Source organism: Gadus morhua, chromosome 3 (assembly GCF_902167405.1).
Source record: "Gadus morhua chromosome 3, gadMor3.0, whole genome shotgun sequence".
Lineage (NCBI taxonomy): Eukaryota > Metazoa > Chordata > Actinopteri > Gadiformes > Gadidae > Gadus > Gadus morhua.
This window is the reverse complement of record NC_044050.1, coordinates 23,656,472-23,672,191: the sequence shown is the minus strand read 5'-3', so window position 1 is coordinate 23,672,191 and position 15,720 is coordinate 23,656,472. Positions and strand designations below refer to the sequence as shown.

At 47.1% G+C, this 15,720-nt stretch overlaps 1 protein-coding gene across 4 annotated transcripts in view; it reads right to left on the bottom strand.

The window, feature by feature from the left end:
* Positions 1-312: 312 nt before the first annotated feature.
* Positions 313-15,720, bottom strand: part of sh3pxd2aa (SH3 and PX domains 2Aa) — a 95,626-nt gene continuing 80,218 nt past the window's right edge. For all 4 annotated transcript variants that reach the window (XM_030351588.1, XM_030351589.1, XM_030351586.1 and 1 more), the window contains 5 exons: positions 15,465-15,582; positions 12,907-13,382; positions 12,086-12,135; positions 11,507-11,626; positions 313-8,818 (listed from right to left, as the gene is read on the bottom strand). In XM_030351588.1, coding sequence (XP_030207448.1) covers positions 6,767-8,818; positions 11,507-11,626; positions 12,086-12,135; positions 12,907-13,382; positions 15,465-15,582 — 2,816 coding nt within the window. In that variant the 3' untranslated portion in view covers positions 313-6,766. The remainder of the gene's footprint in view (positions 8,819-11,506; positions 11,627-12,085; positions 12,136-12,906; positions 13,383-15,464; positions 15,583-15,720) is intronic.

The following is a 15,720-nucleotide window of genomic DNA, read 5'->3' as shown; positions in this document are numbered from 1 at the left end:
TATGACCTGTGTGTGTGAGTCTGAGTCTGAGTCTGAATCTGTGTGTGTGTGTGTGTGTGTGTGTGTGTGTGTGTGTGTGTGTGTGTGTGTGTGTGTGTGTGTGTGTGTGTGTGCAAATCCTGTACTTACACCGATGAAGAATATATCACTGGCAGATTGTTCCGTGCCTCCAAACCTTAAACCACTTAATCTCACCCAGTGCTGCAGAGGTGAACACAGACAAATGTGTGTAAAATGACTGTCCCCGACGATAAATCTGTTTGTGAATAAATATACTGAGGTAGACGACGTGGAAAGAAAACGGGAGCAGTCTCGAGAACAAAGATAGTACATTTAATAATGCGTCTTTTTTTTTTAGGCAAATGTGAGATACAATGTAAACATGTACAAGAGTTAAAAAAAAAAGTTTGAACTGAGTTTCGACATGAAATGATAAAGAGGAAGGCGACACACCTCGTGTTCATTAGCATGGGCAGAACGGTCCTAGTAATGGGGGTGTATTACGCTGCGTCCATCTTGGTGCACGCCGCAGTGCTATTGAGCTGTAGGCCGGAAGTCCGCCCTGTGATAAAAGCCTTGCTGCATCTAGAATATTTCATCTTCCATGAGAGGTGCAGAACGAGGTTTCCTAGTGTTGACAACAAGGAGCGTTTCAAGAGCTCAGACAGGCTTTTCCAGAGCTCAGACACACGTACCAAATGATATTAAATGACACAATAATAATATTACATTGAAGAAGGAAAACAATAGAAAATAGGCTATCTGACAAAGGGGGCGGGGGGGGGGGGGGAAGAAAGATATGAGCGACAGAATAGCACCTCCTTTGGTCTAACTCAAAGTATTGTGGCGTTGACATGCTGGTAGTGGATCATCATCGCTTAGAATGAGCGGGGTGTGTGCATGGGGGGGGGGGGGGGGGGGGGGTATGTGTGTGTGTGTGTGTGTGTGTGTGTGTGTGTGTGTGTGTGTGTGTGTACGTGTGTGTGGAGGGAGGGGTGTGTGTGTGTGTGTGTGTGTGTGTGGGGGTGTTCTTATCAATGGTGTTGGATGGCTCCGGGCTCCAAGCGGAAAGGCAACACATGAGGGCCTCACTGACGGAAGTTTGGCACACTACTTTGAAGAGTTATGGGAGTGAATAGGATCATAATATTTTAATGGATGCAACACTTCCCACTCCTTAATCACTACAACCGTCCACACGCACACTCATGCACTCTCACACACACACACACACACACACACACACACACACACACACACACACACACACACACACACACACACACACACACACACACACACACACACACACACACACACACACACGTGAAGCATCAATCGGATGGACGGGTCGCTTCCCAGACGAGCAGAAGGGGCCAACCGCGTTTGGAAAAAAAACAACAGAAAAAAACAGAGCAGCGATTTCCCGCATGCAGCCAGCGCGTGGCCGCATGGGTGGCTGTGATTAAAAAGCGCCAGCCTCATCTGACAGGCTGAGGGAGGATGGGGGAGCGGGATAATTAAGACACACAGTCGGGGTAATTAGAAAGCGTGTCGAAAGAAAAAAGCGTAAAACACGACCACGGAGGGAGGCCTCGCCAGCGTGACAGCTGAGCCGTCAGTGGAGACGCGGGGAGCTTTCGTTTCTCGACACAGTCAACGGATTGATGATTGATTTTTTCTCCTTCTTCTCACATTTAACCGAACTGAAAACGTTTCCTCTCACACATCTAACCGTCAAATGTCATCCTTCAAAGACAAACTACTACACTACTGAGCCATTGATTATCAAACATGTTACAAAAACGAAGCAACACAAAAAAAGACCTACGCAAATCAACCAAAACGCCGAACTCGTCTGAACAAACACTTTCCTCATGTCCCTCTTTAGCCCAACACTACAGGCTCCTTATCAACCCTCAAACATTTCCCATCCCTACTATTTAATGGACTTTGTCCGATATGAACGCACGAAGTGAATCAGTCCCCGTTTCCCTCCACCTACAGACTACAGCTGTATTTGAATTTTTAATAGCAGAACTTTACTAAGATAAGAACATACGATTGATTCGTTTCTTGAAGGTATTCAACCACCCCTATCCTCGCTCAAGACCAAAATAAGTTATCCCATTTATTATAAAGAGAACTAAAGCACATAGTTCGTCTCCGTCTCCTGTCGTTAACCCAGGAGAGAGAAGCCATCTGCCTTTGGTTGTCACCCCTTCACTTTAGCAAATCCTTCAATGACTGCCAGCTGTAAGCCCGTCGCTAGAATTTGGGAATTAAATGTCTTCCGCAATAAAATAAAAGGTGTTTTAAGTAGACTCTTAGACCTGTTGAGCTCCAGAAAGTAGCTCAGGATCTGAAAATGCAAACCAAGTTTCTTATTTTTCTTGTTCGTCCACTATAACCTCCAGACACCTATTCTCCAGTCAACAGTCTGTCTGTGACCCCAACATCCCCTTTCCCCTGACCTCACCTGTATTCAACCTCTTTGACTCAAAACACCTTCAGACCACTCGCACACACACTCAACACCGTGCACACCCTGTGTGACACATTATATCTTCCTCCCTAGGCTATACTCACTCAAGCCTCCATCCCGCTCCAGGAAACAAATTGTTATTTAGCTATTGTCGTGTCGAGAAACGAGAGTCCTTAACAGGGGAATGTGGAGAAAAGAAAGAGGAAGATGGACTGGCAGAACGTCAGCACTCCCTGGTGGCCAATATGAAGTATTACACGAAAGCGTCATTCTAATGTGTTTTGCTGTGTAGATGCACACGGGCTTGAGTTGAGCAAAGCATTCGACCACTGAACGGAAGAGCAAAATAAGACGTGGGATATGCTTACCGAGATAAGCGGAGGAAATTAATCTGAAATGGTCAGTAGCCTACTAAGAGCCTAAAGGTGCTATTTCGCCTCCGTTCGTCCGTAACGGCGAAGGCTCTGTTCTGTGTTAATTTGGATCCGGTAATAGACAAGTTTGTGTATCTGTGGTGGTGGGGCAGGTAGAGACCTCGGACACCGCCGGCCGACTTCTTCGGGTCGCAGGCACGAAACATTCACCACTGCCTCCTCTGCCTGTCCGGGTAGGAGAGACCGGGCAGATGGGCCCCACTCCCCGGGGACACCGATGAAAGCTTCCAAATGTCACTTCGCTCGTCCAGACAGCTTAGGGAGCCGTGAGGCGACACAAAAGGAAAAACAAATACAGTGGTGGGAAATGTCATGAAAGGCATGAGACGAAATGTAGAAATGTTCCGAATAAATAAAGCAGGAGACGGAGGCTGGCAGAGTGACTGTCAACATTCCATCCAGGCATGGGGTCCCGTGGAGGATGAGGAAGATTAGGAAGATGAGGATGAGGGTGAGGATGTATATTATATCTGCGATGGCATCTGCTCCTGAGACGCGAGTCCAGATTGCAACGCAAATGCGTCAACATTGTTTACAACTATGTGGCCGGGGATGAAACGCAAACATCCCTGTTAGAGGAGGAGGAGAAGAGTACGGGCAGTGCGCACAGCGAATACATTTCCAGTTGCACTGTCTTCGCCCTTTTGTTGTTGTTGTTGTTGATGTTGTTGTTATTGTTTTTAAACCAAGTGGGGTAGGGGGCGTCGTTTGATTGAAGATAGCCTACTCATCAAAACACTTTGAGATGACCTTGGGAGGGGGAGGGGGGGCGGTTGTGAGAGGCCGTCTGATTTCTAATCCCAAAAAATAACTATCACAAGATTGAGATGGTCCGTTTTTTTTTTCGTTTTGTTTTCCATTAACTCTCAAGCATGTCGTCCTTTAACCTATTGCACATTTTCTCACGGTTACACTTAGAAATGATAACAATACATTATATGGGGCAAAAAAAAAATCAGGACACTTAATATGGTAAAAAACAACCAAACAATGAACGATAAGACGCTAGTTGGCTTAACATGTAAGGACAAAGCTCGACATGTCACTTTTTCCCTTGTCGTTTCAGCCGCCAAAAAAGCAAGGATAATGCAAATCGGTCTTAACGAAGCGCTAGGCAACACGAGTGTGCTGTCGCGAGGAGGTGATTCGCCACATTAACATAACGCCTTCGTCAGAGCAGCCTCTGTGGTCCCCTGCTGAGCGTGACGTCGCAAAGGACGCACGACTAGGTCTCTCCGTCAAATGCGTTCCTTACATGACAATTCTACCGTTGTGTTATTGATGATTTTCTTATTATTGTTATTGTCACAACTTTGACTTAGATTTACTGATGAAGTCAATGAAAAAAATTAATTCGTTTTTTATGTAGGCCTAATTGAGATTTTTGGAGGAGGATGTCAGCAGTGATTTTATTTGGAACCACAAAGACCACACGTTTATACTTTTAATCGGGCGTTATGTTAGGCACAATAAGGATGAAAGAAGTGTCCATGATTTGCTAAAGTCGCAGCACGCAGCAGTAAAAAATAAAATGTATTTAACAATGGTTTTAAAAAAATAAATTACTTTTGATCATAAACCTTGCTACAAAACTGTATAGCAATAAACTTAAGATGCATCTTTATAAAACAAATATAAACTAAATAGAATGTCAATTTATGTACAGTTTGTGGGAACATTCACTGACCAGCAGCGCTTTGATTATTGCACTGAGGTAGAATGGATTGTATGGGACAATGCAAAAAACATTCAGTATTTTGCAATTATTATGTACCGATCACGGTAAAATCTTGTGAAATCGAATTTGATTAATTTGATCTTTGACTAGAACTTGTATTTGACGACTAGAACTTATTTCTCAAATTAAGAGTCATGACTGAGTTAAGTTACAGTAAAGAGAAGACATGTTCTGTAAAATATGATAAATAAATAACATGCTGAGTGTTTGCTGCTCCTTCACATTAGTGCACAATAACAGTTCAAACCGTTAAAGTGCACCAATTCACAAAACAGAACCACCATTTCCCCGTTATTGTCCATTATGTGTGATCACATGGTAACGATAAAACACAAACAAAACAAATATAGTTTGCTAAATAGTTAACGATCTAGCAGATAATGTACTCTTTTTATTTTTAATACTATAACACTGTCCAGCAGAAATAAAATGTAAATTATGGAACAGTGTTTAGCCCTTAACGTAGAACCAACACCAACATTGTTTAGAAAATATATTTCAGCAATCTTGGACACCAGCCATCGGAAGCCTTGAAATTGGAAGTTGTCACACTTATTTTGTATCAAAGGGCAATAGTTATGATGTATTGTAATGCTATTGTGTGTTTGGTCAATACATGATTTAACAGAACCAAAATATCAACAAATGAATTTGAAATGAAAATGTTATTCGCTTCACATTAATATTAATACAATACTGCATCAGCAATATCAATCTTCGATTGGTTCCATGCTATGACATTTGGTTAGATCAAGTGCGTCTAGATATAGCTTATGAGATATATTCCATATATATCAGTCAGTTCTCCCACCTCGTTATGTTAGGTATTTTATAGTTTGCTTTAAACTGTTCTTTGCCTAACCAGTGGTAAATATAAAGCTACAAAACTAGCTGTTGAATTTATATTCCATTGGTTTTAATCACATTTTGGGCATGATGCTAGGTAAGCACATCCCTGGGATTAACAACAATATATACAAATGTATTTTTTGAAACAACAGCATAAAATAACTACATTGAAGCTAAACACTACGTAAACAAATTGACTTTTTCAGGGCAGTAGCCCCCTGGTGGCCATGACAGAAAATGTTCAATAAACCTTTTTTTGTATAGGAACTTTGATGGGGACTGCGTGTACTAACTAAAGATTATTTCACTGCTGGACTCACAATGCCAATCCACTGCTTTGGTTACTACCTTATCTTAAGTTCCAATAGGCTGTCCGTTTGAGAGGGGATGTCACAAGAAATGCAGAAATTATTCTCTAAGCAAGGAGAGAATCCCAAAAAAATTAATCGTAACAATGATGGAGGCAAAAGGCAACATAAAAAGCTAAACAAGTTGATCTTCTATTTTGTCCGGGACGGTGAATAAAGAGTAACTTTACAAGCAGCGGAATTTAATTTCCTCTCTCTTTTTCCGCATATTGCATCAATTATACCTACTGGAACCCAGAGATCACATTGATTGGCCGCTTCGCTCAACTGGTGCTCCTAAAATGGAACTTTGAGTTGGTGAGAAACACAGAAACACATTCGGAGATGTCTGCGCTCCCAAAGGCCATGTAGCACTCTCACACACAGATAGGTTTGGTTGATTCATGTTCCTGTTGACCTCTTAGGACCTTCATTCAGATGATCACACACCAAAGGCACTAATTTGGCATCAGTCACAGGTGGGCACGAACAACACTAGCCGTACCCTGCTAAATTCAGCGTCAACCCATGGCAGCCCCTTTCAGAGGCCGCCGTGCCCAGTTACACCGTTCGGTATTCAAAAGACCTGTCATCTAATCTCATGTGTCCATTCATAAAGGTTCACTTCTCGTCCACTTCCAAACGTTTGTTCTAGACTTCGGCGGGTACAGATCTCAGTAAGCCAGCTCTAATAGGGTCTCTCCCAAAGACATGAAACATCATCTTTTGTTTTTTTTACAGTCTCCTTCAGAGTCGGGGTGTATTGCTTACGGGGATTTCTTGGGGTAACATTCTTTAAGAATGATGCCGGCGATTTGCCTGGAGGCACCACCCGTTGGTGGGATGGGATGGGGGCAGGGGCAAGGGGGCAAGAGAGATTGCTGGAGACCCTTTCCTGGGATGGGGCTTGCTCTCATTTCTTACGCTCTAGGTAGTTGGAGGGGACCCAGCCCTTGCGCGGGACGTGGTCATCCTGCACCTGGCAGTACCACCACCCGTTTGGGTTCCTCTCCAGTACCTCCAGGTAGGTGCCCTCGGAGAAGCCCATGGTCTCCTCGTCGCCGCCGTAGTCGGCGATGGACACGTACACGTCCCGGCCGAGGTTGTTGTGGATCAGCTGGCTCTTGTCTATGGGCTTGGGCCGGACCGCCGACACGGGGATGCCGTTCCTCTGGCCCGCCGCCCGACCCAGGGCGTCCTGGGCGGAGCTGCTGCCCCCGAACCCGCCGCCGCTGCCCGAGCAACCCAGGCCCCCGCGCTCGTCCGGCCGCGGCTGGCTCTCCACCACCACGTGCGGCCGCACCGTGCTGAACGAGGCATTCCTGCGCACGCCGAGCGTGGCCGAACCGGAGCGGTAGTGGTCGCTCCGGCCCAGGGACTCGTTCCGTCTCAGTGACCCCGTCGTGTAGTGGGAGTCCTTGCCGGGCTGCGAGGCGGTCACGAACACCGACTGAGGCCTCACCGTCACCTGCCGCACGCCGTTCCTCATGCGCACCCCGCCGTTGACCAGCCCCGACGGCTTGGAGAAGCCCCCGGGCGGCTTGGAGGGGATGGGGGGGCTGCTTCTCCGCAGCGCCTGGTGCTGCTGGTTCATGCCCTGCAGGTTGATGTTGTTCAGGGCCTGGACGCGCTGCTCGTTCTTCTCCAGGCTGTTGGACTTGCTGCTCCCGCCGCTTCGGTGCCGGTCCGATTCCTTCCTCCCGCCCACGTCCACCGGGTGCCGCACGGGCTCCAGGAAGTAGGAGGGAGCCCAGCCTTCCTCCGCGTTCCGGCGCACGTACCACCAGCCGCTCTCCTGCTTCTCCACCACCTCCAGCTCCACCCCCGAGGGGAAGCTGATCTCCGAGTCCTGCACCTTCTGGTAGGCGTCCAGGGACCGGTAGAGGCTGGGGCCCTCCAGGTCCGAGTCCCCGTGGCTCCCCTTGGAGTAGACGGAGGACAGGTCCGAGGTGCTGCGGGAGCACAGGGAGTCCTCCGAGGAGACCACCGACGCCGTCTCCGAGTCCTCGCCGCGCGAGGGCTTGAGGCTGTGCCGCGGCTGGCCTCCGCCCCCGGCGGGCCTCAGCTGTCGCCGCAGAGAGCCGATGTCCATCCGGTCGGGCCCCTGGGGCTCCGACTTGGCCAGCAGCGGCTTGGGTCGCACCGAGGGCTTGGGCTTGGTGGACGGGCTCTGGCCGATCCGATGCTCCACGTCCCGGCTGAAGCTGACGCCTTTCACGTGGCTCCGCCCCGACTCGTCCGAGGAGGACCGGGGGCTGTGGTCCATGTGCCGGCCCAGCGTCTGGCTTCTTCGGGTCAGCTCGGGCGTCACCGTCTTCATGGTCCTCCCTGGCAAGGGGGAGGAGCCGGAGGGTTTGCGGGGGACGGTGGAGGAGTGGTAGCTCCTCGGGGAGTGGTGGTGGTGGTGGTGGTGCCCGCCGGAGCTCTTGGCCGAGGAGGTCGCCTCGTCCGCGCTGCTGGCCCGGAAGCCGTCGTTCTCGTAGATGCACTCCTCCTTGGTGAGCGCCTCCTCCGAGGACCTCATGGAGGACCGGCGGCGGTTGAACACCGGCGACGCCTTGCAGATGGGCGGCGGGGCGGCGGCTCGGGAGGTAGGGGGCGAGCCGCGGTACTTGTTCCCCACCACGCTGTTCCTCTTCACCTCCGGGGGGCGCTCGTCTTTCGGCGGGTCTGCGACCGCCTCGCCCTCGCAGCCGACGGCAGGGATGTCGTACAGGGGTTCCTCGTACACGGGCCGGGCGGGGGGCTCCGAGGCTTTGGCGGCTGGGGTCGCGGAGACGGGTTTCTCGTCCGGGTCGGTCTTTTTGACGGGCGGGGCGGGGGGCGGGACCTTGGGCCGGGTGAGGGTGCTGGTGCGGCGGTTGAGGTTGGGCTTCTTCCTCTTGTCGATGTAGGAGCAAGGGGCCCAGCCCTCCATCTCCCCGATCTGGACGTACCACCAGCCCCCGGAGTTCTTCTCGATCACCTGCACAACACAACAGCGGGGGGGTTGTGATGGGTATGAAAATTTACATTTAGGGCATTTAGGGCACTTAGCACAACGCTTTTATCCAAAGCGACTCACATAAAAACAACTGCCAGGAAAAAGAGGAGCAATATATCGCTGTCGCAGGGGTTGACACTAAGGTTTCAAAAGCACTTGCCCATCGGGCAACTACAGGTCAGGTTCAACTTGCCCGAATGTAATGTTCACTTGCCCAAATTATAATCAGAATCGTGAACGGGCCTCTTTTTGCCAGGCACCCGGCCTGGTTTTGGGGGGGCTCAGAAAAATTCTCCTAGCTCAGACTGAAGCTGAATGTTAGCTTCAGCACATAAAAAATAACAAACTTCTCTTTGTTTACTTATCTATCGAGCGCTCACATCATGCCATGAAGTGATTTCAGTCCACCGTTCCAACCTATTAAAGCTATCGCCAAGTTATATGTAGACCTGCATGATTTTATGCAAATGTACATGACTAAATGTCAGAGGTAGTAGCAAAGATATGTCTTTTTAACTTTTAAGTTTCTTGTAGCTCTAACTGAATAATCACAATCGCGTTTCTAGTAGGGTTGTCAGTCACGATACTGGATTCTCTAACTTCAATACTATTCCTGGAAAAAGATCGATATTCTATACCATTTTTGATATCAGGGGAAAAGTTTTGTTCAGGAAAGAACATAACAAAAGTAAATAGATTATATCTCCACAACTGCAAGGGCGATAATGTCATCTTTGGGCCAAAAGAAAGATTGTTGTGCAAGTGAAATATTCAATGGGGATAATACTTGGTTAAAGTGAATAAAGCCATGGAACACAGCATAAGTGGAAGATAACATTTCCACCTGAAATAATTATCAGTATCAGTTGGTCGTTATCAGTTGGGAGCGCTGTCTTACTATGAGACACAAATAAAGGTAGACATCTTACAATTTTGACACCTCTATTTAAAGTTCAGGGCAATTGAATGCACCAAGCCAAACACTCGCAAATAAATATATGGCCACTAGATTGCGCTGAAGAATATGTTTTCTGATTGAAGGCAATTTACCTATTTCCTAAGAAACCTTCTCTTATTCATTGATTGAAAACACCATGTTAAGTTGCAAAATTTGGCCCAGATACTGGATAATCTGTTTATGGTGGTTTTATTAGATCAGAATCAACTTTGTGGACAAAAATCACAAAGGTAATACTTCATTTTTGGTTGTTAAAAGAAAAGGGGACGTTTCTTCTTAAGTTGTTATTTGCGAGTTTTAGTCACAGAATGATATGGTTTGGACTGTTGGAATAAGTGGAGGCTCAGCTTTCATGTAATATATAGTTTGTGAGGGTCCAATTTCGTGAAAAAGATCGCTATTGCTGTGTGCATGTGCACAGTTATGAAACCCAAAACCGTGTTCTTGACTTTCCTTGATAATTTGCCTCAATCCAAAGTACTTCCAAACTGCACTCCTCCATCACTAGTCCATTTAACTTCTACCTAAACCGTTCGCGGAGGTGCTGCACTTGAGATGCTAGCTGTGTTGGCTAACCTTTAGCGAATCACTGCCAGAGACCGCACTGTGAGTGAGTGACAGAAGGCGGGGCTATATTCGCACTGAAGCGATGCGTGTCTGTTAACTCGCTTTTCCGAGAGAAGAGAAGACAGCGCGCTGATCAATTGTAAATACTTCTATTTTGTGTGGTTTTGAGGAACAAAAGGTTGTTCTGCCGTTTCTAAAAACATTTGAATAAATAGCTTTTATATTAACATCCACCCAAAATCCACTTGCCCGTTCGGGCAACCAGAAAAAATCTCAACTTGCCCAAACATTTTTTTTACTTGCCCCGGGCAAGCGGGCAACCGTTAGTGTCAACCCCTGCTGTCGGTACAGTAAGGATGTTCATAGGACCAAGTGCCAAACAAGCAGTAACAATTGCTAGGTTAACCCATTCCCCATATACAACGAAGATAGCTAGGATAAGAGGCTTCACCATGCTAGGTACTATTTTTAAGGAAATACAACACACAATAGGGGCTTACATTAAGTGCCAGGACGTACAATAAGTGTGTATGAGGGGTGTGGGGGGATGGGGGGTAGGGGGGGGGGGGGGCTATTGCAGAGTCAAAGTGATCTCTGAACAAGTGATTCTTGAGACTTTTTGAGATGGTGAGCAACTCTGTGATCCTGACTATACCTGGGTATACACGCCTCAAATGCAGTCTGCGTAGGTCTGTGTATCTTTCACTGCGTTGCTGACGCTGATAAGCATACATTTAAATGCCTCATTGATTAGAATTTGCATACAAATAAATTCATACAGATGAATAATAATCAGAGTATAGTGTTCATTTATGTAACTAAAAGTTATAAATGTCATGAGCACTTTTGAAAATATCACTGCCATTGTCGTCACAAACGCCTTTGAGATACAGGCCACTCTTGTGGCACATCATCGTAGCCTTGAGATAAAACCAAACTTGTCCTTTTTATCTCTGTTCTTTTCGTTGCTCGGAGTGAAATAAATGACTTTTCTAAATCATTCGGATCTAGCAGAATCCTCGAGGTCTTTTGAGTTGCCTCGGCGTCTCTGACTTGACTGGAGGCTACTCGGTAGACATGCATATTCAGTGAGCCCCGAATGTCTAATGTCGGGGACGGCAACACATTTAGACAACGCCGCTTACATCAGCCTTTTGTCCTCCACGGAAACTGATGCCATCGGAGATGGAGGACTGGAACTCAGCGATGGTGTAGTACTCTGCTTCCACAGCAGGGGGCTCTGGTGGCTTGGGTAACTGGAATCCCTAAAACAGCAGGGGAGGACAGTGTTAAAAGCAAATTAGAGAGAGTATGAAAGAGTATGAGAGAGAGAGAGAGAGAGAGAGAGAGAGAGAGAGAGAGAGAGAGAGAGAGAGAGAGAGAGAGAGAGAGAGAGAGAGAGAGAGAGACGTAATAAATGTATTATCTTGTGTATTCAACTTATTTCTAACGGGATGTTAGTCATTCAGTACTTGTAAGTGTACAAATAAACATTTGAATGCCTATTTGAAGCTATGAAGCCATTTCAGGCATCCAGGAATATCAAGGGATCTTGTTATGCAATGTATTTGTTGGAAATATTATTTATGTGTACATGATCCTATTATTATCCGACAGGAACCATCCATTTTCTAAATAATTTACCCTTTAAACACAGCAAGTCCCTTTGGGCTGACTATTGCATTATTCTACTGAATGAGTGAATGAGTAAATGGATGTCTCACCAGGTTAGTGTCTCTTCTTGGAGGAGGCTTCTGTCGAAGGTTTGGAGATCCTGAGGAGAAAAATGATGTAACGTTTGCATGCTCCATGCAAGTCATGTGGTATATTCCCATCTGACGGGCATGGAGAGACTAGCACAAGACGTTAGATAAAACTAAGTGACAAGTCATTAACATAAAGAAAACCCACACCAGAGTATCAGTTATGTTAGGTCTTAGTAAAAGAAAACCAAGAATCCAATGCACATAACACATTAGGTAAGTAGTACAATTATTGGGTAACACTCATTTTATAACATTAACGTTGAATAACATTCTGTTATTCAACAAAAGACACGGCACCATTGACTCAATTTTTTACCTATGGCCTCAAAGTCTAGAGAAAGGCAAAATGACAACAGTTCAGCATCTCACCTAACATCCACCTTTTCTCCTAATAAAGGTATTTATTCTAACTCGCTCTGGATAAAAGCTTCTGCTTAATGCCCTAAATATAAATGTAAACGTATGCATCCTGAGTTGCTGTCTCTTAAAGGTGACATATTATACCGCCAGGATGTGATTGTGATAAGCCATTACAAGTTTTGAAAATCGAAATTTGCCGTTGTCGAAATTTTGAATGTTTGGATCTTCTGACATCACAAGTGGGCGTGTCCACCTAGAGGTGGACACACCCACTTGTGATGTCAGAAGAGGCAGATTTTCAAAACGGCTCGTAGCGGCTAATCACACTCACATCCTGTTGGCATGACGTGAGCCCTTTAACACCACACCCGGCTACACCCTCAAGCAAAACAACAACCGCTTAGCGTGTCTCCACTCACCCCCGACCTCCACCCTGCGGGGGGCCACCCGGGCCACGGCGGGGGACCCCGGCTCCGCCCGGGCCTTGCTCTCGTTCAGGGAGGCGCTGGCCCCCATCAGGAGCCCCAGGCAGGGGCTGTTGGAGCCGTAGCCAGAGCCCGAGCTCAGCCGCCGACCCGTCTCCGCGTTCAGCTCCCCGCTGACTGGCATGGGCAGGCTGATCTCGCTCTTGGCAAAGTGGCGCTCGGGCGTGGCCCCTCCCCCTCCCCCTCCGCTACCGCTGCCGCCGCCGCCGCCACCGCCGCCGCCGCTGCCCTCCTCGTCCGTCTGGATGTCCTTCTCGCTGACGGACTTCTTCTGCAGCAGGTTGCTGATCTCCATGATGTTGCCGATGATCTCCACGGGGCCGGTGAGGGTCTTCTTGCGCGGCGAGGAGAAGTCCTCCTTCACCTTCTTCAGGTAGGACGCCGGCGCCCAGCCCTCCTTCCCCAGGTACCTGTCGGACGATGGCACGCGAGCAGGCGTCCATTTTTGTAGTTTTTGACAGGAACAGAGTGGACAACAATACACTGGCTAAGCGATCGTTTTAAATTGTAGGAAATAAAATTTAAAGACACACTCAGAGTACACCTAGACTCTGCATAGCCACCCCTCTTACGCACTTATCGTATGTTGTACGTCCTTGCACTTAAAAATAGTGCTGAGCATTGTGTAGCATCTTATCCTAGCTACTGTATCTTTGCTGTATACGGGGAATGGGTTAACCTAGCAATTCGTAGTTCTTGGCACTTGGTTCTATGAACATCCCTACTGTACCGACAGCGACATGTTGTTTCTCTTTCTTCAGACAATTGTACTTATTGTAAGTCGCTTTGTATAAAAGCGTCTGTTATATGCCCTAAATGTTAATGTCAATGTCACGCTGAAACGTTGCAAAATTATCAAATCTATCTGCCGTTGGCTGGTGGCTGGGTTTCATTTTATGGAGCAAAGTGTAGTTTGGAGTGTATTTCGGTAGCTGTTTCCTCTGTAACACAGCAGACAGACCGGTGCTATGGAGCTCCACTGGGGAAGCAGGGTGGTGAACCCACCAGGGCCAGACCCCCACCCCCGTGCCAACACTGTTGACACCCACTGTGTCGTGGAGGGACTTTGGTCAGGTGTCCGCTTAAATCCATATGTATGTATATACACGTTTTAGGCCAGCCATCTGGCGTTACTATGGTTTGCATTGTAGCGTACACTTTTACTCAATCCGATCCGACCTTTATGCTTCTGTTTAGCACCACATGAGCTCTTAACTCCTAAGCAGACTGCGTGAGGCCAGAGGGGGACTGTGACCTTTGGAGTCTGGAGTGGAAGAGTCGAGCCATGCAGTGTTGTGTTTGATTGTGTCGGTATTGCGAGCTCCAAACTGCTAGATGTTGTGGTGTTGCGGTGGATCTTATAAAATGTTGTTCACATATTGCTTAGCGAATATACAAATAAACACTTAAAATGGGATTACGCAATATTAGCTAAACTAATAAAATACAAATGCATTGTAGGAAAAACGGCTGAACAGTGCTAACAAAACAACAAATGCTTCGTATTGCGATGCTGTATGACTCACAAGGAGCCTGTTTTTGGGGAACAACACAAATCATTCCACAGGAAAACCGTGTTTTAACACTAACTCTGGACCACACACAGGAAGAGGCGTTAGGCCTGGCAAGGTGACATCGATTGTGAAAACAATGCAACAGTACTGAGACCTGGCTAAGTGACAGCAGTACAATACAAAGCTGTGTTGTTACCGTCCGATAATTCATAGTCCTACTAGGAATAGTTAGTTCAAAATCTCTGTTTCAAATGGATCTCATGCGTGTGTGTGTGTGTGTGTGTGTGTGTGTGTGTGTGTGTGTGTGTGTGTGTGTGTGTGTGTGTGTGTGTGTGTGTGTGTGTGTGTGTGTGTGTGTGTGTGTGTGTGTTGCAGTCACATGTGAAATTCATCAACAGCAGTTTCAGTAAAGGCCCCCTGGAACGATGAAACTAACAATCGGCAGCAAACAACACACACACACACACGCACAAATAATCAGCCATCCAGCCAGTCTGTATCCTATTAAACACACACACACAAATATCTTTCATAAATTGCATATTTAATATGGCCCGGAGCTTGACCGCATGAGCTTGAGAGTGATCATCATCACCATGAACCAATCAGAGATGGCGCTCACCTCACATACCACCAGCCCTCCAGGTTCTTCTGGATGACCTCCACGGTGACCCTGTGTGTGTGTGTGGTGTGTGGTGTGTGTGTGTGTGTGTGTGTGTGTGTGTGTGTGTTGCAGTCACATGTGAAATTCATCAACAGCAGTTTCAGTAAAGGCCCCTGGAACAGATGAAACTAACAATCGGCAGCAAACAACACACACCACACACGCACAAATAATCAGCCATCCAGCCAGTCTGTACCTATTAACACACACACACAAATATCTTCCATAAATTGCATATTTAATAGGCCGGAGCTTGACCGCATGAGCTTGAGAGTGATCATCATCACCATGAACCAATCAGAGATGGCGCTCACCTCACATACCACCAGCCCTCCAGGTTCTTCTGGATGACCTCCACGGTGACCCCTTTTTCAAAGCTCACCTCGTCCTTCCCCTGGCTGGTGTACGGCTGGATCGTCACATACTTCTCTTCTGGAAAGAGAAAACGAGAGAGAGAGAGAGAGAGAGAGAGAGAGAGAGAGAGAGAGAGAGAGAGAGAGAGAGAGAGAGAGAGAGAGAGAGAGAGAGAGAGAGAGAGAGAGAGAATGAGTTAAAGATGAGATGGAGAGC